Source organism: Phyllosticta citribraziliensis (assembly GCF_038025025.1).
Source record: "Phyllosticta citribraziliensis strain CPC 17464 chromosome Unknown J3D65scaffold_16, whole genome shotgun sequence".
Lineage (NCBI taxonomy): Eukaryota > Fungi > Ascomycota > Dothideomycetes > Botryosphaeriales > Phyllostictaceae > Phyllosticta > Phyllosticta citribraziliensis.
Genome location: NW_027117353.1, coordinates 520309 through 541321, shown reverse-complemented (window position 1 = coordinate 541321; position 21013 = coordinate 520309). Strand labels below are relative to the sequence as shown.

The following is a 21013-nucleotide window of genomic DNA, read 5'->3' as shown; positions in this document are numbered from 1 at the left end:
CGGGAAGGGCGGAGTGGATGTAAGAAGAGACGCGCAGACTCAAACAGTGGAAAGAATGGAAAGTGTCGAAAACTCAAGGGTGTTGTGAAGCATTTTGACCAAAAGCGAGATCAGGAAACAACTTGACGGGATTGAATAATGCTCATGCACTATCCAGTCCGTAGTAAAGAAAAATCAACAGCACTGGTGAATCCCTCGCAAGCTCCTAGATGTTCAAGCCTCATAGACAGGAGCAACATACCTCGGTATCAACAAGAGCGACGTTTCCAACGCCCACAATCGCATGTCCGAGTCTTCGGCGCCACAAACCCGCCTCTTCCGTCTCCGTCACCAAAACAGCAATCAAACAACGAAACGAGGCGCGTCTCGCCTTCCAGCTGCACAATCGGACCAGAATCAGCAGAATGCTAGCGCTCTGCGGGCTATGACTTCCCCATCCTATTTCCGCGTAGACGTTTGAAGTTGTGTTGTTGGCGGTGCGTCGACGGGCTTCCGCTTCCCCGTTTGTTCGGTGCTTCGGGTCCTAATTTTGATGAGTAAGCTTTTTTTCGCGTTCGCGTTCGGGCCCGTTCGGGGTGCTTTCCGACACGCTTGGGGACCTCGCTGCTGGGTCGGAATCACATGTATGGTTCGGCGTGAGTGGGCAGTCGATTCTGGGTTCAAATTCAGGTTTCGGTTTGGCGTTGATTTCCTGGGGATTTTCAAGGTTCAAATGGCTCTGGGCCTGTCAATTGGTCGCGTGCTGTTTGGGCTCGCTGGAAACGGACTGCTGGAGGGGATGGAGACGGGACCCGTAGGCATACGAAAAATTGAAAGTATTTCTCGTCGACTCTTTGGTACAATCGAAAATGTTCATCTGTACTTCCGTAGTGATCATTGCTACCTACCGGATAGACTCCACTTGGTCAATGATTATGACCACACCCCGTCTTGCCTCTTCTAAAAGTCGCATCCCTTAGCGATCAACTTGGCAACCTGCTCCAAGTACTTTTGGTCCTCCTGGTCGAATCCGCCCAGCTCAGCGCAATCCACATCGATTATGGCGACGCATTGGTCGTGCTGAACAATGGGCACGACAATTTCGCTCTTGCTTGCGCCATCGCACGCAATGTGGCCGGGGAACTCTTCAACGTCGGGGACGAGCTGGGTCGTCTTGGTTGCGGCAGCAGTGCCGCACACGCCGCGGCCAAACTTGATCGTCTGGCACGCGACGTGGCCCTGGAAGGGACCGAGGACGAGCTGGTCGCGCGCGGCGGCTGACGGGTCGAGCACGTAGAAGCCGCACCAGTTGACGGCGCTTGAGGGTGCGGGGAGCGAGCGGTAGGCATGGTAGAGGAGTGAGGCTAGATTGGAGAGATTGCTGAGTGTGCGCGCGTCGTTAGTTCGATTCAGGTCGTGTTGGTGGTTGGTTGATTTGCGGTGCTGTCGACGTACCAAACCTTGGGTCGATATGAGCGCGACTGGCCTGACTTTTGTTTTCTTATAATTTCAAGTCGCACGTACCCAGTTCCTCTGGCCGTCTATCAGCGCAGCAGCTTGCTCAAGCACTTGGGCATAGGCCTGCGCCTTGGTGATGCCGCGCGCAAAGGTCGAGGACTCGGCATGGACCTTTGTTGCGGACAGCCGTCAGCCAAGGGGAAAATCAGGTGTCGGCATGGCCAAAGATACCATTGTGAGGGGACGAGGGTAAGCGTGGTGGATGTCGAGAAGATAGAGTGAGTCGTGGGCAGAAAAATGGTGTTGAGTCTGGTGCGACTGACGCCATGCAGGGACGGGCAGCGGAGATCAGCCGCAAGGCTCGCTCGCTTGTGCTCAATCCTCCCACCTGCACTGCACTCCTTCACGGCGCTCTCCGTTCCTCGGTCCCGTCTGCTGCACTGCATTCGATCCAGCCACCAGCCCAGACGTACGGCGCGACAAAGGCCCTCTGTTCCATCTGCCGGCGCCATGACTTCCACCTACTCTCGGCCCTTGGCTGGTCACGGTTTTTTTTGTGCCGACTTCAGCTAACTCCGTCTGGTCCCTGGCCTAACTCCCCTTAGCTACGATACTTCCGGCGTTTGGACTGGACTATTTCGACAGCAACTTGCCCTTTGGACGTGGCCTTTTCTTCTATTCTAATTTGCTCTTCACTACCTGGTTGATCCCATTGTCCACAATGATCTCGCAGTGTTGCGCCGCCGGCGAAATCCACACGGGCACGCCCGCTGGACGCGTCGAAAAGGTCCACGGTCTCGACTGCTACATCGCCGAGCCTCCAGCAGGCACCGCGCCCAAGGGCGTCATCATCGTGCTGCCCGACGTCTTTGGTTGGGAATCGCCCAACTCGCGCATCCTGGCCGACTCGTACGCCGAAAAGGGACCCTTCAAAGTCTATCTGCCCGAAGCCCAAGCCGGTTCGTCTCGTCCCGTTGGCGGCGGCGGCGGCGGCGTCATCGTCCGCCAACTCAAATCTCTCCGCGAAAATAAAAATACTTGCGCGAACACGTCAGGCTGACTGTTGGTCCCTCCAGGCAAATCCTTTCCGATCGACCTCCTCAGCTCGATCCATGCCCTCGAGGCCACTGGTCTGACGGCCGCCATCTCGCGCGCCTACCACATGGCCCGTGTTGCCGCCTACTGGGTGCCCTTTTCTTACGCCAACACCGAAGACGCCGTGCGCGCGCGACTCTACCCCTTCATCGGCGCGCTACGCCAGGAGCACGTAAACCTGGCGTTCGGCGTAGCAGGTTTCTGCTGGGGCGGCTTCTGGTCCTTCAAGCTGGCGCACGACCGAGCTGAAGACCGGGTCGAAGTCAACGGCGCAAAAGTTCCGCTGGTCGACGCAGCGTTTGCGGCGCATCCGTCGCTCATGAAGATCCCGGACGACATCGAGGCCATCCAGAAGCCGACGAGCGTTGCGGCTGCCGCGATCGACACGCGGTATCCCAAGGAAGATGTGGACCGCACGCGCGAGATTCTGGAGCGCAAGATGCAGCTCGATGCGGGCCACAAGCACGAGGTTGTGTGGTATCCCGGGTGCCATCATGGCTGGGCGGTGCGCGGGAATCCAGAGGATCCGAAGGAGGGCGAAGCTGGCATTCGCGCTGAGCTGCAGGCCATGGAGTGGTTTGCGGCGAGGTTTGCCGAGGCCAGAAAGTAATGCATTTGTTGTACCTTGTATTTATTGCATACTGGCATTTATGTAATGATAGCGATGAGCATCCATCATATTTCGCTGCAGCTGCGAGACAGCTACACGGAGAATTGTCGATCATGTAGAAAAGGTGACAGAGTCTGGAGCAGTTAACGTGCTTCTCATCTTCCACTCACCTTGAGGGCCTGTAATACTCCTTCTTGCCACGCTACGACTCCAACCTTGTAGCGGTCCAACGCGCCCAGGTCACACATAAAGTACTGCAACACTCCTCACCCTACGCTCGTCCATCAGAACACAGCACCAAACCGCGAGCCCTCCGCAATGCTCCACTCCTCCTCACTGCCCACGCACGCCGTTGTCCGTCATCGTCTTCACACGACGCGTTGCTGCCCTTCAGTAAAACGCCCCGTCCAAAAGCTCCACCTAGGCAAAATAATCGGAAAGATGCAGCTCAAGGCGCGTGGTTGTGAGAGGCTCATCGAAGGAAAGCGAATGACTACGTGTCTGCCAAATCAGGGGCAAACTGCCTTCCTACGTCGCCTACCTTCAAGTGATGACAAAACCTGTTCGTACCGACAGAACCTAGTTCAATCAGGAAGGTTGTCTTCAAATTCTTAGAGATTTGAAACAATAGAGTCTTTGCTTGTTCCTATAAGACTGCATGATTCTATACTTGCACGTAGAGTTACTCTAATATCCGCCTTGTGGAAAAGGCATCTTGTCTCAATTGTGATCGAACCACTTAGACTTCTGAGGCTCTGCGCAAAATTGACGTGACTCAGAAAGAGAACAGCCGCATTGGGAGTGTTCGGTGCCACTTCTGGAATGCGGACAATGAAAGAGGACTCGACACGAAGAAGCCGGAACTGCTGAAAAGACATGAATGAGACGCACTCTAGAGCCCCAGGCCACAAATGCGACTGCGTACCGAATCTCGGCCCTCGCAGACGCCTACCAAGACCGCGCTCGGCGATAGTGTCATGGAGCAGATACGCCTGTAACGCGAAGACCGATGTCGCACAGGGCCAGCCGTCAACGGGCGGGTTCGCGCACGTGGAAAGGTTGTTCGGGATGAAGGTTGAAGTAGACTTTGCGACGCACTAGTAAAACACATGCGAGTCGGACAGGGGAAAAGGATTTTAGGTTGAACAATGGGACGGCAAAGAAACGAAAGCGCGACGAAGTGACGAGAAGACGGGAAGGGTTGAATTGCATGACTTGGGGGTCTGGTGTGCCGGAATGAGAGGACGATGCGAGCAAAATTGATGAAGGCCGTCTTGGAATCATGCGTGAAGGGAGTGGACTGAGTAAGTTGAAGACGAAACTTTGCGACGCGCAACTAGTCGAAGTCTGGCTCAGTCAACGGGTGACTCATTGATGGTGGAAAGTCGAGTCGAGCATGGCGATGTCACGCAAAGGGGATCAACTCTGTCGGCTTGGGTGGAGGAGAGCGGTGGTGTTGCGGAACGGCAGCGGTCAGTGCAAGGTGTTCCAAACTCCGGAGCACCTCCGGCCAGCAACCACCTTCAACCCCACAACTTCGCCCACGACACACTCGCGACCCACGAACCTTAAGCTCGCTTTGCAGCATTGATCTCGGCCCACGCGTAGCTTCCCCTCCCATCCGAATACGCACCCCAGAACACCGCAAGACTCTGTCACCATGGATCCCTACTCCGCGGAAGGAGGTACGGCACTGAAACCTCCCCTCCTCGACCGCGGCAGCAGACCGACTGACGCCGCGCCCGTGTAGAGCTCGTCAACATCCACAGCGCCTTCCACCAAGGCCAATTCGGCGCCGTCGTCGACTTCGACACGAGCAGCCTCTCGTCCTCCAACGCCCTGCCCGCACGAATCCTCAAGCTCCGCGCGCGCCTCGCCCTAGGCCAGTATGACGCCGTCATCCAAGAAGCCAACGCCGAGCCGCGCGTGCCGGACCTGCAGGCCGCCAAGGCGCTGGCGCTGTACCTGCAGGACGCAGAAAGGAACGGGCAGGCGGCGGTAGCAGCCGCGCAAAAGCTGGCCGGGGAGGCGGGCGACAATCTGAGCGTGCAATTGCTGGCTGGGAGCGTGCTGGCGAACGCCGGGCTGACCGAGGAGGCGCTCGCGCTGCTTGCGAGACATCAGGGAAGTTTGGACGCGTAAGTCTCTCGGACTGCTGCAACTCCAGACGAGATTGGAGCAGGAGCGTCGTCGAGCAGTGTGAGCTGATTCGGACGGCTACAGGGTTGCTTTGATTGTGCAGATACACCTGCAGCAGAACAGATTGGACCTGGCAGTCAAGGAGACGCAGCAGGCACGCAAGTGGGCCCAAGACAGCCTGCTGGTCAACATTGCCGAGTCGTGGGTGGGATTGCGGGAGGTAGGTCAAACAGCCAACACCACATCCCCGTCGACCTTAGTCGACCTGCCCTGCCCTGCCCTGCCAGCCACCAAGCACCACCCTACAACCCTGTCCCATCAGACGTCGGGGAGCCGAACGACGGCGGCAGGAGTCGCAACAGTGCAGCAAAAATAGACACCCCCATCATCCTCCATCCGGAACGCGCTAACGAACCAACCTCGCAATCTCTAGGGCGGCGAAAAATACCAGCAAGCCTTCTACGTCTACGAGGAACTGGCCCAGGCGCCGGCCTCGCAGGCCGCCCAGTCGCTCGTCGGCCAGGCCGTGTCTGAGCTGCACCTGGGTCGCCTGCCCGAGGCCGAGGCCGCCCTCCAGCAGGCCCTGAGCCTCGAGCCCGCCAACCCCGACGCCCTCGCCAACACCGTCGTCCTCTACACCGTCCTCGGCAAGGATGCGCACGACGTCAAGGCCGAGCTGGCCAAGGTCGCCCCCAAGCACCCGTTCTTGACGGACGTGGCCGCGAAGAAGGATGCGTTTGCGGCCGCGCAGGCAAAGTATACGCCCAAGTTTGAGGTCTAGAGGGAAATGTGATACCAGGCAAGGGGTAGTAGTCATGAGCATGTTTTTCAGGGGCGGGCTCTAAAACGGGATACAATTTCAAACACGCAGAGATAGAGGTAAAAGGTTGTCAAGTTCAAACGCTATCATGACATTTTGACACGCTACACTGTTTGCGGTGCATCATCGACGGGTCCTTCCCGACGCCCACCGTCTTCCCTCGCGCCACGCGTGCGCCAATTCTCCTAGTCTCAAAATCTCAATTTTGGCATCACGAACATGACGACCAAGCACGCCAGCCATAGGCCGCCAATGAAGCCGTACAGCTGCACGCGCGCCCACCAGCCCTTGCCCTCGGTCATGCGCCGCAGCGTGCCCATGCGCTGGCCGGCGGCCTGCATGCCCTCGCTCCCGCGATCCAAGCCCTTGCCGGCGCGGTCGAGGACGTCCTTTTCGGCGTCTAGCGAGGAGCTGAAGCGCAGCGACGACTCGCGCAGCGACTGCGCCATGTTCAGCAGCGAGGCGGTGAGGGACTCTTGCTCGGAGCGGTGGTGGGAGAGGAGGGTTTCTGATTTCTCGAGGCGCGGGTCGGCGGGTTGGGAGGGTGCGGGCGTGAAGAGCGATGTTGATTTGGCCGTGTCGTGCGCTGTGCCGGTTGACTGTTGCGGGCGTCGCGAGCGCAGCGTCGAGTCGGCTTGTGTTGTGCTGGAGGGGGGCAGGTCAGAGGGAGCGCCCTCGTCTACTTCTTCTTCGTCGTCGTCATCGTCGTCGTCTTCGTCTTCGAGCTGGTTGAGCTCGTACAGACGCGTGTTTAGCCGCTTGATGAGCTCGCGCTTGGCCTGCAGGTCGTCCTGCTGGGCCTGGCGGCGCGAGCCGATCTTGATGGCAGCCGTGTCATGCTCGAGGCGGAGGAGTAGCGACCGCGCATGCTCGAGATTCTGTGCGGGTGTCAGAGAATAGCCGGGGCCCGTCGAAAGCCACGGTGTAGTTTACCTACAGCGCCGACTTTGGTGCGTGCGTGGCTCGAGGACCGGAGCTGGGGGTCGGCGTCGGCGGACAGCAGCGAGCGCTCCAGGCGGTCGAGCAGGCGTGCCAGGCTAATGGCGGTTGCGTCTGGCTGATGTGCGGGGAGAGCTTGCGTTCTGGCCATGGTATGGTCGTGGAGTGCCGGTGGAGTAGAGATGTCGTCGATGTGGTCCGTGGATTTAGGTGCGGCGGAGCGCGGTCCCGCAGCGGCGGAAACGCGGGCCGCTACTGCACGTGACGAGACGGGCGTGCCTGCCGACGGGCGACCTGTGTTACACGCAGCATTGTCGACGTCTCGTCTTCATTTCCATGCCCGCCATGCTTTCGCAACTCATTCCGAGCTTTGGTCTTTGCTCGCCACCCTCGCCAGCTGCATTACCTCTACTCGTACCGCCAGATTGATTGCGCAGCGACGGTCGTCTGCTCGTTCCTCGCTGCTGGACGGCAATTCCAGGGTTCCCGCTGCAATATGGCCGCGCTCTAAGGGCCGGCGCGCGTCGGGTTCATCAAACGCTGGTCCCGCTGCCACCAGCGGACTTTGCCAGCCTCCTCCCGCCAAGGGCCTCCATTCAAACTGAGACGATGTTTGCGCGGTTGCTAAACAGGGCCGAAGCGAGAGGGGACGGCCAAAAGGGTCCCCTGTGTTTGTTGACGCTTCGGTCCAGTGCTCGGCCAGGATGACTGACGTTGGGCAGCGACGTTGCCACCCCAGCGCCGGAGCACCATCCGGCTTGGCCTCTTCCCTTCTCCAGGTCGAGTCTGCCGGCAAACAAGGATGGCTCACGGTTTCATCTTATTTGAATGATTCAGCTCGACAGGACTATCCTCACGGCGGCAGATCTGCTGGTCGAGATTTCCGTCCTCCAGGGTTGTCCGTCCATGGTTGAGCCCTATGGATAATGTTTCCGTCGACGGACAAGTGGTGGTTGGCCCGGCGTCAAACCATCTTCGCGGAAGCGGCCCATCTGCCAGGATCAACGGCCCCGCGCCAGTCTTGTTGATGTTGGAGTGCAGCTCTGGTGGCTGGCTTTTGGTTGCCATTCCACGTGAAGGCGTCAGGAACAGTCGCAAAGGCTGCACGATGGCACTACCCGCCCTGAAAGCGGAGCTCGGGAAGGCAGTGGACCGCTCCCGAATGTGCGGACGCCCATGACACAATCTCCTTCTTCATGTTGATCGGCCATATGGCGAGCACGGGCTGGTGTGACAGTAACCAGCCACCATTCCCACCATCTCCTGTCGCTCGCTTCTTTTTTATTTTTGTCAAAACAGCTTGGGGGCTGCGAAGCGCTGCGTACCGGACAGCGAACGGCCATGCCGGGATATGAACTCGACACTAGTCGCTTGGTACCCGCCTCCCGCAGCAAATGCTACTGGGATGGCCGTTCCAAGTTCAGGGCACCGCACGGGACAACCGAGAAAGAAAAAAAGTTGTTCTTGTTTTTTCCACCGGCAGCGGGCAGATTGACGTCGTCGAGCTGTGCCACGTCGACGGGTAATGCGCGCACGCTGCGGTGTCACAGGGCAGGACGGGCGGTTGACTGGCCAGCTGCGCGCCCCTCGCAGCCGTCACAACTTACAGCGCATTATTTTGGCATTTTGGCGAGCGGGTAAGCAGGCGTCAGACGAGAACGAGGCCGGCCATGCGGATTGACATGAGTGTCGACGACGCACGGTCAATGCGAGAGCTCCAGGAGGGCCCGCCTGCGCCAGCTGAGACGCCCTTGGCCGCAGCTTGAGAAGAGCGTTGCTTTTCTCAGAGGGCGCAGCGACACGTCAATCATTGGTCGGGGCGCTGGTGTGACAGAGTTGTACGGCAATCTCTCGTCTGTCTGTTGCGGGCGGGTCGGTGAGGGTTTCTCCCGCTGGCCATTCTTAACAACACGCTCGCCGCCCCCGCCGGCTTTTTCCTGCATCATCCTTGCCAAAGCACACTGCTGGCTTGACGTCCTTCTCCACCGCCGCATGACCGACGCACCCTTCCCTGCTCCCGCCCGCCCTCCAGACCCCCCAGCCTCGCGGCCCCCAGCGCCTTTTTTACTCTCTTCCCCCCGCGTCACTTTCACGTCGTTTTACCCTTCTTCTCTTTGCTCGCGCAGATTCTTCGATTCCGAATCGCAATCACTGCTGACCTCTTCTTCCTCCACCGAGTATCATTGCTACACCTGCCGAAGAACGAGAGTGCTCTCAAGAAAATCTGGATCCCCCAGTGAGCAGGTCTCCGTTCTTCTCATAATGCAAAATCGCAGCCGCGAACGAGGAGCCCACACCAGGTACTTTCCAGATGGTCCCCTTTGTTTCTGTTTCCTTTCCACTGTTCAATTGTCTTTTGGCATGCAAAAATCTTTGATGTTTGGACGTTTTGTTTCATGCCAAAATAAGGTTTGTAGCCACATGGAGTCTCAGCCGGTGCGAAGCCTTGGAGTCCCTGGACCAAAATTTAGGACCCGGATTGTTTCCTTGTTGGCCACCACGGATGTTTATCAATTTCTCCACTGGAACAACACTGCCGGATCGTATCTTGTCGCCCTGTCTATGTGCGCTCTGGCTATCAGGCCGATCCGTCACATGGTTTTGACTTTCTCGACGGCATTTCGACAGGCTCGGGCGATGGCAGCCTAGACTTTTACGACGGATCGCCTTTTCCGTTGGTTTCCGGATTGTCGTTTGTGGATTTTCCAGGACTCGTAATTGTAGCGACCATGACCTCTAAGGTCACGATTGATGCTCTGCACAACGTAGAGTTCATCGAAAGACGTCGACGCGACCTACACCTCGGATGCAATGAATCGTCTGAGCGTGTAAGAGTACCTGCGCCCGCAGTGGATCATCACCCCACGGATTCCAGTCTGGATTTTTCTTGTTCACTTCATGGAAACCTCTCCCGTTTGTCAGGCCACAGCCACATGGATTCATTCCTTGGATTATATTTGGAAAGGTCGCCAGACCTCACTAGTACGTACCCGTTCGGCAGGTGGTGCCTCCAAGCTGCGCCACTTCTCTTGCTCGATCACGAACTGACTTGCCTTGTGTCGTAAAGCTTGCGTGATGTGTTTGTCACAAGTTGCCCAGTGTATCTGGAACCATTTCATGCCATTCCATTGGACTGCGCTGGTTTGCAACCATCTTGCTGCGCAATGGTGACACGGCCAAGTCGACTTTCGGAGCTCTGCCTGCTGGTGTTGACTTCTTTCCCTGGATCATCCTGCTTCCAACGCTCCACCACTGGTTTGTTTGACTTGTCCTGCCAACTCGATGTTGACTGACCACCCGCCAGGCTTCTTCTGTGCTTACTCCTGGCTGATTGACCTGGCGTTTTGTTTTGCTTTATCCAAGTGTTGTGTTTGTTTGACATCCGGTCATGTACTGACTCGACCATTACAGTGACTTTGCTGAGTGTGATTCTACGCCTGGAGACTTTTCCCTGACCGCCCCCGTGGACGTTGCGCTTTGGACTCAGTCCGTTTCGGGCACTCACTTTTCTGGAAGTGACCTTTTTTCCACGGGAAACCAGGAGGAGCTAAACACCATGGCTCGGAATTTCCTTCACTTTCCCAAAGACGACGAAGCCTCCATCTCGTCCAGCATGGACGACAGCGCATACATGAGCCAGCCCGACACGGGCAGAAAAAAGAGTGTCAAGGACAACAACTCGTTCCAACTGCCACAGGATGCCAGAACCCAGATTATGGAGCCATTCCAAGGATCCAACCTTTACTCCCCAACCCTGGGAGTGGACAACCGAGGAGCATTCCATGGAGGTCAACCAGACATGGGCAACATGATGTTGCCTGCCGCCGCCGGATCCGACAATGGAGACGGCAACTTTAGAATGTCGGACTTTGCTAACTTTGGCCACGGCCAGTCCGTCTCGCCGACTGACTACAACATGAGGACGCAAATGCCCAACGGCCAGGCCGGCTGGAGCAGCGCTGAGATGCCCAACTACAGTGCACCCTTTGCCGCTGGACCGGTCGAGGCGACTTTTGCGCCGCGTCACCAGTCGTACCACGGTCGCACTGTGTCTCAGCCCATCTTTTCCAGCTACTCCTCCTTTGGCATCGACAGCATGATTAGCGACTCGCACAACATGCCCGATCAAAGGCGAGCACGCTTCGAGCAGCCCACCACTGCGGCCCCTGCCGACATGCACCGACCCAGCCTTCAGCGGGCCGTGTCCGACACGAAGCGCTTCGAATCATCAGACGTTCTTTCCCCGTCGTCGACCGTTATGAGCACTCAGTTTTCCATGTTCCCAGCCGGCTCCGAGTTTGGAGAAGAGCCAGGCTTTGTGGGCATGGTCGGGTATGCTCCGAGTGGTGTGCACGGTGGTTTGCGCAGAGCTGATTTTGATGTCAGGAATGAGCACATGCTGGCGACGACGCCTCCAGACATGATTACTACTAACATTGCATCCGATGAGATGGGAAGCGATGACGGCGACTACAGCGGCAACAGGGCGAGTGAGGAGGCTGAGGTCAAGCTTGCTCGCACTCATCCTCTTTACCAAGCCGCTCCTCAGGCAGATGACATGTATCACTGCCCGTATGAAGGCCAGGCCAACTGCACCCACAAGCCGACCAAGCTCAAGTGCAACTACGACAAGTACGTCGACTCGCATTTGAAGCCTTTCCGCTGCAAGATTACTTCTTGCATCAACGTCGAGTTTTCGTCCACCGCATGCCTTTTGCGTCATGAGCGCGAGGCTCACGGCATGCATGGCCACGGCTCCAAGCCCCACCTCTGTGCGTACGCCGACTGCGAGCGGGCAATCCCAGGCAATGGATTTCCCCGTCGCTACAACCTATACGACCACATGAAGCGAGTCCACGACTACACGACGCCAACTCAGAGCGCGCCCGGGTCTCCGCGCGGGCAAGCCGCCAAGCGGCCCATCAGCCGCAAGCGCAAGTCGACCAACTCGATCGACATTTCCGACAAGCGAATCAAGAGCGCCGTCTTCAAGCAAAACAACACGGCGCGCCAGCGCGACCAGGAAAAGGAACGCCTGCGCAACGAGTGGGCTGAACGGCTGGCCGTCATGAACCAGCGCATGCGCACGCTCACGGAACCAAAGGATGCCGATAGCCACCAGCAGCTCATCGACGATGCCACTGCTCTCAAGCAGGTTGTCGCCCGTCTGACTGAGATGGGCTGAAGGCATCACATCGGACGTACGTCGACTGCTCATACTTCTAAATGACAGCGCTAACACGCAGACAGACGCTCTTTTCCGTAATGACTGAATGACACCAACCATGCGCTGCACGCTCTTCCTCGGACTCCCGGACATGACTCCCTGGACTGGACTGGACAACAAGCCAAGCGTCATGGCTTTCGTCCATGCGCTTGCTTCCCTTTCTTTTTACCCACCTACCCCACCCCACCCCTCACCCGTTCCTACCCCACCACGCCCACACATCAATTCACAATCTCAGGGGTTGCGCCAACTGCCATGGGCGGACGGCTGCCTGGTCCTCGTTGCTGCGTTGTCTCCCTTGGACTCTGGCTTGCCAACCGGCATCACGCAACCGGCCACGATGGAATCCCCCCTCAGGACCCGGGACCGGACGCACCTGGACCACCACCCCTGAGCCCATTGTTCGTAACGGCTGGCACGGCGCAACACAAAAGGCGCGTGCGCCTCCTGATGCGCCGCCAGCCCTGTACGGCTAGACGAGTCAGTCAAGCACGGCGGCATTGCTCGCAGGAGCTTGCTTGGACCGGCTGACTGGCCGCGGCCGCGGCACCCTTTGACCATGACGATGATGGCCCATTCGATCGTTCATATATTTGTCTAACCACCCGAGGCAGGCAGACGTGCGGTTGATCTGTTTGTCTTAGGAGTAAGACAGGAGACAGCTGTACTGGAAGAAGAGAGGAGCAGCAGGAAGACGGGAGGAGAAGAGGCGGTAATGTGCCTGAGTGAAGACGCTGCAGACGAAGAAGCATACATAGAAGCAGCGGCGTACGCTGGGTGACGAGGCGACTGGCTCCCCAGCGCGCGAGCAATACGGAGTGGCGCCGTTCACACCGCGTCGCTCGCTCGTTGCCGCGCCGCGACTCGTCGTGGCCGGCGAGGCGAGAGAGGGAAGAGGATTGGAGGACAGATTGAATTTTTCTTTGCTTCTGGGTTTGAGATTGTTTTTCGCGTCGCACTCGCATATACACATACACGTACACAGATTGGATGACCTTGTTCTTTTATTGGGAGGGTTTGGCTTAGAGTTGGTTAGAAATGGAGTATAGTTGGCTCTACACCATGCCCACTCGGAGACATGTGAGTGAACGATTCAGCAAACGAGCGCTCCAAGACGAAGGCAAAATGGGTGAACTGGCAGAAAGTAGACAGCAGAGGGCCGCCCGCCCAGCCCAAGTGCTCGTGCTCGCGCGCTCGCTGGCGGTTGAGGTTGAGGTTGAGGTTGGATTAGCGTTTTGGGCGTGCGTCAAGAAGGTTTCTCATTCTGCCTTGTCTCCTCACGTCAAACCGTCTCTCTGCCTCTCGCATCCGTCCTCCTCCTTCTGTGCGCTTGACGCTTTACACTTGTTGTTGCGCTACTGTGCCTACGGACCATTCGGTCGTTCGACCTGACTCTTCAGCATGCAAAGACGCCGATTCGCCGGCGGAGCACCGCGAGCCAGCCACACACGCCTCCGCGCCGCCGCCAACGGCCGAACGCACCGCACCGCGCGCGGCGTTGGGCACATCACTCTAACGGTCTTGCAGCTGCCCTTTCTGCTGTCTCTCCGGCATCACCCAAAGCTACGGGTAGAGTCGTACCACCAAGCAGAGCAGCCTCGACCTCGCGCCGCTGACTAAAGCACCCATCCATCCCGCTGAAGTGAACCCGACCTACGAACGCACCCACGCACCCACCCAGCGAACGGACGACGGGCCGATCGACAGCGCGAGTCGTCGGCCGCTCGGACCGGCGTCTGCATCGAGAACGAACGACCCGAGGGCATCCATCCCCAGGTTGGCCCGTTGATTGTGGTCACGGCGGCCACGAGACTTACGGACGAGTGAGAAGTGGGCTTTGTTGTTGTTGGCGGAGTGGGCGGAGTGGACGGGTCGGATCTGCCCTGCTTCCGTGCCAAACACGCACCCACCCAGACATCACCCACGAACGCGGTTAACCTCTCCACTCGTCGCGCGAACACCGGACAGGGCCAGAACGTTGGGATCACGGCATCTGTCGTCCACTCGATTCATTCGTCGACTACCAACGTGGGGTGCGGGAGGCATCAGTAATCGAGTTGCTGCGCTGCGCCACACCAAAACCGACCGTGTTCGATCGAAGACAGCCACGACGACAGACAGACACAGACAAGACGTCTCGCGAGCACCTGACCACGGCCATGATGATGGTGAAGAGAGCAGCAGCAGGGCGTTCGAAGCTACTGCCAGGAGGAGCAACAAGCTCGCTGCGGGCCGCGGCGGGCTTCAGCACGAGCAGCAGCAGCAGCGCTGACAAGCATCCAAGACGCAATTCGTCGGACGACACGACGGCACCATATCTCCAGACCAGGAGGGCAGGAGGCGACCGTAATAAAAAGACGACTGCCGGTGGTCCTGCTAGTCAGAGTCGTCATCATCACCATCGTTATTATCGCTGCTATCCAGGTTCAAGTTCCTCGGCTATTGCAGCGGCACGGACCAATCATCGACGGCTTGGACATCTGCTGCTGTTGCTGCGACCCGCCGCCACTACTGCTGCTGCTGCTGCTGCTGCGCCGACGCCGACGATTGTGCATCCTGATCCTGCTCCGAGTCGTCATCTTACAAGGAGCCTTGTTCCTGCGACTACACCCACCATTTTCTTCCCCTCCTCCACCTCTTCGCCTTCTACTCGCTCGACCTTCCATCTACGCCGCCACTCGTCGACACGACTTTTCCACGCTTCGTCCACCTCCGCCATGGCTTCTGCGACGAGCTTCTACGACTTTAAGCCGCTGGACAGTGAGTGCTTGCTCTCTTTCTTGTTTTTGCCACAGCGCTAGATTCCCTTGTCGTCTTCTCTGCTCGTAGTCCTTGCTGCTGCCGACCAAGACGCTCTGCTCTGCTCTGCTCCGCTCTGCCACGCGCAGCCAACGCTGACGCACGATGATGCCATCGCACGCCCACCACAATCACAACCACAACCACCACCACCACACCACGCCCCAACACACACAAACTAACACATCCCCCAGAGCGCGGCCAGCCCTTCGACCTCTCGCAGCTCAAAAACAAAGTCATCCTCATCGTCAACACGGCCTCCAAGTGCGGCTTCACGCCGCAATTCGCGTCGCTCGAGTCGCTCTACAAGACCGTGTCCTCGTCGCACCCGCGCGGCTCCGACTTCGTCGTCCTCGGCTTCCCCTGCAACCAGTTCGGCAACCAGGACCCGGGCTCCAACGACGACATCCAGTCCTTCTGCCAGGTCAACTACGGCGTCACGTTCCCCGTGCTCGCCAAGGTCGACGTGAACGGCGACAAGGCCGACCCGCTGTGGGAGTGGCTCAAGAAGGAGTACCCTGGCTTGATGGGCCTGAAGCGCGTCAAGTGGAATTTTGAGAAGTTTTTGGTCGGCAGGGACGGCCAGGTCAAGGGGCGCTGGGCTAGCACGACCAAGCCGGAGAGTCTCAAGGAGGTTGTGGAGGCCGAGCTGGCGAAGTGAGTGTGCTGTGGTGCGATGGGTGTGGGATGGAAGGAGGAGCGAGGCTCTTGATGCGATATCCGCGAAAGGACTGAGACTGTACGATGGAGTTTACTAGCAGAAGGGAACGCGTGTGAGCGGCATAGGGCGTGACATATAGCATCTGCATCGACGCTCTCTCGCCGACAACAATGGATTGTCTGCGTGTTTCATGAACGCTCGACTTCTTTTTTTCATTTCTGCTTCTGCGCCCCTAATCGAATGGCAGCCGCCGCAGCCCCCCTTGCGTGCCCATCCGCTTCTTCATCTCGCCCACGGCGCCCGCGCTGCTCGGCACGCGGATCCCGCAGCAGTCGCCCCAGCTGCTCGCTTGATGGACGTGTCTGACGCCGTCCTGGTCGTCGTGGACAACGACGCGGCCCTCGTCCGAGTCGGCGGCCTCGCCGCTGGCGACGCGCTCCTCGGCGGCGTCCTCGCCCTCGTCGCCAGCGCTCATGCCGTCGGCGGCGGGGACGAGCGAGCCGAACATGAAGTGCTGCATGACGGGCAGCTTGCCGAGGACCTCGTTGACAAACATCTTGCGCATGCCGGCCTCGATCTTGTCCCAGCTGCGGGCGGCCGAGATGTCGTCGAGCATGGGGCTGTGCCAGCGCAGGCCCTCGACGCTCTTGACGCTGTTGACAAAGGCCACCTGGTCGAGGTACAGGAAGTCGGGCGCGCCCTCCTCCAGCGCCAGCGCCGAGTGGATCGACTTGGGCCGGATGTAGGCGTGCGCCAGCAGCTGCGAGGCCCCGAAGAGGAACGGCAGGAATTGGTAGTCGTCCAGGCCCCACACGCCGTGCGAGCCCGCCGGCTCGAGGTAGTATGTCGTTTGGATCTTGCGCATGAGCCGGAGGTATGTGGGGAAGACGACGAGGACGAGGGACTGCGCTACGGCGGTGCCCTCGTCGGGCTCCTCGCTGCTGTCGTTCTTGCTCTCCTTGTTTGACGGCATCGGGAACAGGCCCAGTTGGTACAGACACAGCACCCACACCCAGAAGTTCAGCTCGTGTCCGCTGCCGTAGTCGATGCGCGCGCGGCTGCCAAATGCTTGCCGCAGGTACGCCGCGCACTCGGCCACGGCCGCCGGGTCCCTGACGCCCACGCGCCCATGCCACTCGCTCATGCGCGCCACGATGCCGTCGACGAAGCCGCGGAACGCCGGGTTGCCGAAGCGGCTGCCGCCGTTGTCGTCGGCCGGATGCGCCGCCAGCCCCTCATCTTCGATCGTCTCGAGCACGCTCAGTATGCCTGCGACCGCCGGGTGCAGTGCGCTACGCGGGCGCCCTGCCACCGCTCGCGTCCGCGTATGCGCCACCGACTCGGACAGTGAGAAAATGAAGGCGACCAGGAGGCTGTGCGTCGGCGAGGCTTGGAAGAGCGCGTGGTCGCGTGCCGACAGGATGCGCCTCGTGGGCGAGACAAAGCTGTGCGAGGGCCCTGGCCGCAGCGGGTTGGGCAGCGCTGGCGTTACGGGCGCGGGGATGGGCGAGGGGTTGGCGGTTGATGGGGCTGCGGCGTTGGAGATGCCATTGGGTTTCTTTGTTCGCGGCGTCAGGCGTGGAAGCTTGTCGGCGGCGCATCCGGGCGAGATTGCTGCTGAAGGCTGTTTCTCGGACACTGAGGGGGCCGCCGGCGTGGCGATGGAGTTGGGGTTGCTATTCGGATCGGACAGTGGGGAGGGCATTTTGTCTGAGGTTGGTGGAGGTTGGAGGTAGGGATGAGATGGAGTTGGAGAAGTGGTGGAGGGGCAGCTTGGGCCGGGCTTTCGGCGTTAAGCGCCACTTATGTAAGGCACCGCGACCAAACAGGGTCTACGGCTTGGGCTGAACCGTCTCCAGCCATCAACAATGGAATCCATCGCCCTCGATTGCGACGCTTCGGATTCGACGATTCAAGGCTCCCATGCTATTGCAGATGTAGCGACCATCAGCGCTCGGGAACCTTACAGAGACATTGTGCAAATCATCTGGACTGCTCGCGGGCACCACTTTTCAGCGCATTCGATTGAGGATGGATTGTTTTTGATCTCTCTTCATTATTTGGATCTGTGGTACTCAACCCGTCCAGTCAAGCTCCAGATGTTTATCAGTCTCCAGCTCGGGCGTATCCGCCGTTGCCGTTGCCCGTCCCTCCACTTCTCCCCACGCACTAGCCTATCAAACCTCCCCCGCCTTTATCAAGGCCACACGTGATGCGGCTTATGGCTGCATTGCCTCAAGTCCAGCGGCTTCATGCTTCTGATGAAGAAACTGAAGAAGCTGAAGAATCTTGAAAGGTCGTGACAGGCTTGACTTGACACTCAATCGACATGGAGATTCTAGGTGATTTCTCACACTGGCCACGGTTTTCGCCTACTCAGTGCTTGTTTGTTGCTAGTGTCGTCATTGTAGTGGGCTACGTCTTTTACAAGGTTCGTTGCAAGTAATCGATTTAGAGCTCTGCTGACTGGTCTGCAGGTTGCAATATATACAGATATACCACACATCAAGGGAATACCAGAGATTCCTGGAGCGCTGCCCGTAGTTGGCCACCTCTTCGACCTGGGAGAAGATCATGCTACAATATGCGAAAAATGGTGGAGACGGTAAGTATCCCTATCTTCGGGAACCACTGATGCTAATCGTTGTGTACAGATACCGGTGGCCCGTTTTTCAAATCCGTCTTGGAAACAAACGAGCGGTAGTGTTCAACTCATTCGAAGACTGCCGCAACATTCTCATCAAACATCAAAATGCCGTCATCGACCGACCGACACTCTACACGTTCCACGGCGTCATCTCCTCGACCCAGGGTTTCACGATAGGCTCGTCGCCCTGGGATGACAGCTGCAAAAACAAGCGAAAAGCTGCCGGAACTGCTCTGAGTCGGCCTGCATTGCGAAATTACTACCCCATGTTCGACCTGGAAAGCTTTTGCATTGTGCGGGATATGCACAAAGACAGCAAGGCCGATCAAGTCGAAATCAGCGTTCGGCCCTACATCCAACGCTACGCTCTCAACACGACTCTTACTCTTTGCTATGGGATCCGCATGGACGAGGTGTATGACGACCTTTTGCGCGAGATCTTGCACGTGGGATCGGCCATTTCTCTCCTGCGCAGTGCGTCGGAAAACTACCAAGACTACATCCCGGCTCTGCGCTACCTGCCAAACAATGAGAAGAATGCCCGTTCCAAGGAGCTACGGGCTAGCCGTGACGCCTATCTGAACCAGCTTCTCGACAAGGTTCGGCAAATGATAAAAAATGGCACTGACAAGCCGTGCATCTCCGCGGCGATCCTCAAAGACGAGGAGACCAAGCTCAGCGGCGTCGAAGTCAGCTCCATCTGTCTGTCGCTAGTATCGGGCGGCTTCGAGACCATCCCCGGCACCTTAACGTCCTGTCTGGGTTCTCTTTCGACTCCCGAAGGGCAGATTTTCCAAGACAGAGCATATGCGGATATCAAGAGACACTACCCAAACATCCAAGACGCGTGGAAGGAGAGCTACCGAGAGGAAAAGGTGCCCTACCTCAAAGCCATTGTGCAGGAAGCAGGCCGCTACTACACGGTGAGCGCCATGAGCCTGCCGCGCAAGACAGTCACGGAGGTCAACTACAACGGCGCCGTCATCCCGCCCAAAACCATGATTCTGATCAACGCGCAAGCAGCCAACCACGGCAAGTCTGCAAAACTTCAAACCCCCCTTTTCTCGCTGACTGTTTCTTAGACGTCGACCACTTTGGCCCCACGGCCAACAAATTCGACCCCGAGCGCTGGCTCGATCCCATCACGCCGTCCAACGCCACGGGCCCCTTTTCCGAGAAGCCCGTCTCCCCGGGCCCGGCGCACCACTCGTTCGGCGCCGGCGCGCGCGCCTGCTCGGGCCAGTTCATCGCGTCGCGGCTGCTGTACACTGCGCTGCTGCGCATCCTCAGCGCGTACCGCATCGTGGCCAGCGAGGCGGCGCCGCCGACGACCGACTACGTCGAGTACAACCAGTTCAAGACGGCGCTGGTGGCCATTCCGCGCGACTTCAAGGTCCGGCTGGTGCCGAGGGAGCGCGAGGCGACGGAGGAGTGCTTGCGCGAGGCGTTTGAGCGGACGAAGCGGCATTATCGGGAGGATGTTGGGGGGTTCGAGGGGGTGGATGTGTAGGGCGGGGAGAAGAGAGATTGTGATATGTTCAGTCACACGCGAATAACACTCCAAGCGGTAGCAAGTCAGTCACCAGATCAACTAACCAGATTACCGAAGCGTCAAGCCCAGTCCCTTTACATGGTGGTGGTGTCTTGAGGCCTAAGTGAACGCGGGCAGGCAGGCAGGCAGGCAGGCAGGCAGTCGATCCCCTTTCCCCCCTTTGACGCACTTCTCGTCTCCTGTTCAAGGACAACGCGCCACCGTCTGTCTGTCCATCCGTCCGGCCGTCCAGCGTCGCGATGCCCACCACCGCCCGCCGCCCGCTGCTGGCGTTAGTCGGTCGGTCGGTCGGCCGTGCCTATCCACGGTCACTGCCTTCGCCAGACCGACCGCGAAGAGGAGCGCAGTCGGGCGGGCGTCGGTCGCGCAACAAAACGTCGTTTTAGATACCGACGCCGATGCAGATGCAGATGCAGCGACGCATGTGAGCGCGTTATGCCGCCTGCTTGCCTGCCTGCCTGCCTGTCGCGCGACGTGGGACGTGGGACGTGGGACGATATTGATCAGCTGCGGCCGCCGGATCCTGCGTGTTTGTGTGTTTGTTTTTCCGGCCGCTTTGTGTGTGTGTGCGTGCGTGCGGAGCTGACGACAAGAGGTGTGTGTGGTGTTGAGCTCGCTGGCTGGCTTGCGCTGGTTTGGTGTGGTGTGGTGTAGGCATGTAGAAGAAGAGACGTAGAAGTAGTAGCGATGAGATGGACTCAGATCGACGTGGCTGCTCTCTGGGCTGGGGCAGGGAGCGGGGCCGGAGATGGTGCGATGATATAATCGTAGGAGTGGTGGGGTGGTGCTGGTGGTGGGGGAGCAGGTGATGCGGTTGGACGGTCGGGTACTGTAGGATGGATAGATAGGTAGGGGAGGTGAGATAGATCTGAGGTAACACGGCACCAATAATCTGTACGCCTACCTCTCTGTCTGTACGTTATAGGGAGACGGTTAGTCTAGCAGCGGGCAGGTTCATATACACTGACTTACCGACCCAGCAACCCAGACGACTTGAAAGAAAGTAGTGACGCAGTAAACCGCAGTTAGCAAACACAAGGACGAGTAACAGACGCCAAGGTCAACACATATACTCCCTTCCAGTCAC

The 21013-nt window shown here is 58.5% G+C and overlaps 8 protein-coding genes across 8 annotated transcripts; 5 read left to right on the top strand and 3 right to left on the bottom strand.

The window, feature by feature from the left end:
* Positions 1 to 939: 939 nt before the first annotated feature.
* Positions 940 to 1949, bottom strand: J3D65DRAFT_672550 (GAF domain-like protein; the record flags this gene model as incomplete). The annotated part of the gene is made up of 4 exons (XM_066803500.1): positions 940 to 1360; positions 1435 to 1460; positions 1504 to 1608; positions 1911 to 1949. The coding sequence occupies 4 exons, from the start codon at positions 1947 to 1949 to the stop codon at positions 940 to 942; spliced, it is 591 nt and encodes a 196-aa protein (XP_066650065.1).
* Positions 1853 to 3244, top strand: J3D65DRAFT_642581 (dienelactone hydrolase). The gene is made up of 2 exons (XM_066802007.1): positions 1853 to 2396; positions 2514 to 3244. Exons 1-2 carry the CDS (start codon positions 2159 to 2161, stop codon positions 3140 to 3142), a joined length of 867 nt encoding a protein of 288 aa, XP_066650064.1. The 5' UTR covers positions 1853 to 2158; the 3' UTR covers positions 3143 to 3244.
* A 1427-nt stretch (positions 3245 to 4671) lies between these two features.
* Positions 4672 to 6202, top strand: J3D65DRAFT_642574 (coatomer epsilon subunit-domain-containing protein). Its single transcript, XM_066802006.1, has 4 exons — positions 4672 to 4827; positions 4893 to 5280; positions 5366 to 5501; positions 5715 to 6202. Exons 1-4 carry the CDS (start codon positions 4803 to 4805, stop codon positions 6060 to 6062), a joined length of 897 nt encoding a protein of 298 aa, XP_066650063.1. The 5' UTR covers positions 4672 to 4802; the 3' UTR covers positions 6063 to 6202.
* Positions 6156 to 7208, bottom strand: J3D65DRAFT_580434 (uncharacterized protein). The gene is made up of 2 exons (XM_066797706.1): positions 7039 to 7208; positions 6156 to 6979 (listed from the first exon to the last, which is right to left on the bottom strand). Exons 1-2 carry the CDS (start codon positions 7189 to 7191, stop codon positions 6293 to 6295), a joined length of 840 nt encoding a protein of 279 aa, XP_066650062.1. The 5' UTR covers positions 7192 to 7208; the 3' UTR covers positions 6156 to 6292.
* A 1950-nt stretch (positions 7209 to 9158) lies between these two features.
* J3D65DRAFT_642566 (uncharacterized protein) lies at positions 9159 to 12457 on the top strand. The gene is made up of 3 exons (XM_066802005.1): positions 9159 to 9340; positions 10452 to 12241; positions 12291 to 12457. The coding sequence occupies exons 1-2, from the start codon at positions 9303 to 9305 to the stop codon at positions 12223 to 12225; spliced, it is 1812 nt and encodes a 603-aa protein (XP_066650061.1). The 5' UTR covers positions 9159 to 9302; the 3' UTR covers positions 12226 to 12241; positions 12291 to 12457.
* Positions 12458 to 14984: 2527 nt separating this feature from the next.
* J3D65DRAFT_562371 (glutathione peroxidase-like protein) lies at positions 14985 to 15727 on the top strand (the record flags this gene model as incomplete). The annotated part of the gene is made up of 2 exons (XM_066797559.1): positions 14985 to 15027; positions 15261 to 15727. 2 exons carry the CDS (start codon positions 14985 to 14987, stop codon positions 15725 to 15727), a joined length of 510 nt encoding a protein of 169 aa, XP_066650060.1.
* J3D65DRAFT_642557 (serine/threonine-protein phosphatase 2A activator 2) lies at positions 15526 to 17470 on the bottom strand. The gene has a single exon (XM_066802004.1). The coding sequence runs from the start codon at positions 17430 to 17432 to the stop codon at positions 15960 to 15962; it is 1473 nt and encodes a 490-aa protein (XP_066650059.1). The 5' UTR covers positions 17433 to 17470; the 3' UTR covers positions 15526 to 15959.
* A 124-nt stretch (positions 17471 to 17594) lies between these two features.
* On the top strand, positions 17595 to 20056 carry J3D65DRAFT_642555 (putative cytochrome P450). The gene is made up of 4 exons (XM_066802003.1): positions 17595 to 18158; positions 18205 to 18332; positions 18382 to 19406; positions 19457 to 20056. Exons 1-4 carry the CDS (start codon positions 18057 to 18059, stop codon positions 19882 to 19884), a joined length of 1683 nt encoding a protein of 560 aa, XP_066650058.1. The 5' UTR covers positions 17595 to 18056; the 3' UTR covers positions 19885 to 20056.
* Positions 20057 to 21013: the final 957 nt, after the last annotated feature.

What these genes read in the sequence shown, in the direction of transcription:
- J3D65DRAFT_642557 (XM_066802004.1), bottom strand. Translation starts at nt 17,432, where the DNA reads ATGCCCTCCCCACTGTCCGATCCGAATAGCAACCCCAACTCCATCGCC.
- J3D65DRAFT_642581 (XM_066802007.1), top strand. Translation starts at nt 2,159, where the DNA reads ATGATCTCGCAGTGTTGCGCCGCCGGCGAAATCCACACGGGCACGCCC. An exon ending in TCTGCCCGAAGCCCAAGCCG is followed by an intron (nt 2,397 to 2,513) that starts GTTCGTCTCGTC and finishes TGGTCCCTCCAG; the next exon opens with GCAAATCCTTTCCGATCGAC.
- J3D65DRAFT_580434 (XM_066797706.1), bottom strand. Translation starts at nt 7,191, where the DNA reads ATGGCCAGAACGCAAGCTCTCCCCGCACATCAGCCAGACGCAACCGCC. An exon ending in CACGCACCAAAGTCGGCGCT is followed by an intron (nt 6,980 to 7,038) that starts GTAGGTAAACTA and finishes ACACCCGCACAG; the next exon opens with AATCTCGAGCATGCGCGGTC.
- J3D65DRAFT_642555 (XM_066802003.1), top strand. Translation starts at nt 18,057, where the DNA reads ATGGAGATTCTAGGTGATTTCTCACACTGGCCACGGTTTTCGCCTACT. An exon ending in TGCGAAAAATGGTGGAGACG is followed by an intron (nt 18,333 to 18,381) that starts GTAAGTATCCCT and finishes CGTTGTGTACAG; the next exon opens with ATACCGGTGGCCCGTTTTTC. An exon ending in CGCGCAAGCAGCCAACCACG is followed by an intron (nt 19,407 to 19,456) that starts GCAAGTCTGCAA and finishes ACTGTTTCTTAG; the next exon opens with ACGTCGACCACTTTGGCCCC.
- J3D65DRAFT_642566 (XM_066802005.1), top strand. Translation starts at nt 9,303, where the DNA reads ATGCAAAATCGCAGCCGCGAACGAGGAGCCCACACCAG. An exon ending in GAACGAGGAGCCCACACCAG is followed by an intron (nt 9,341 to 10,451) that starts GTACTTTCCAGA and finishes CGACCATTACAG; the next exon opens with TGACTTTGCTGAGTGTGATT.
- J3D65DRAFT_642574 (XM_066802006.1), top strand. Translation starts at nt 4,803, where the DNA reads ATGGATCCCTACTCCGCGGAAGGAG. An exon ending in TCCCTACTCCGCGGAAGGAG is followed by an intron (nt 4,828 to 4,892) that starts GTACGGCACTGA and finishes GCGCCCGTGTAG; the next exon opens with AGCTCGTCAACATCCACAGC. An exon ending in CGTGGGTGGGATTGCGGGAG is followed by an intron (nt 5,502 to 5,714) that starts GTAGGTCAAACA and finishes CGCAATCTCTAG; the next exon opens with GGCGGCGAAAAATACCAGCA.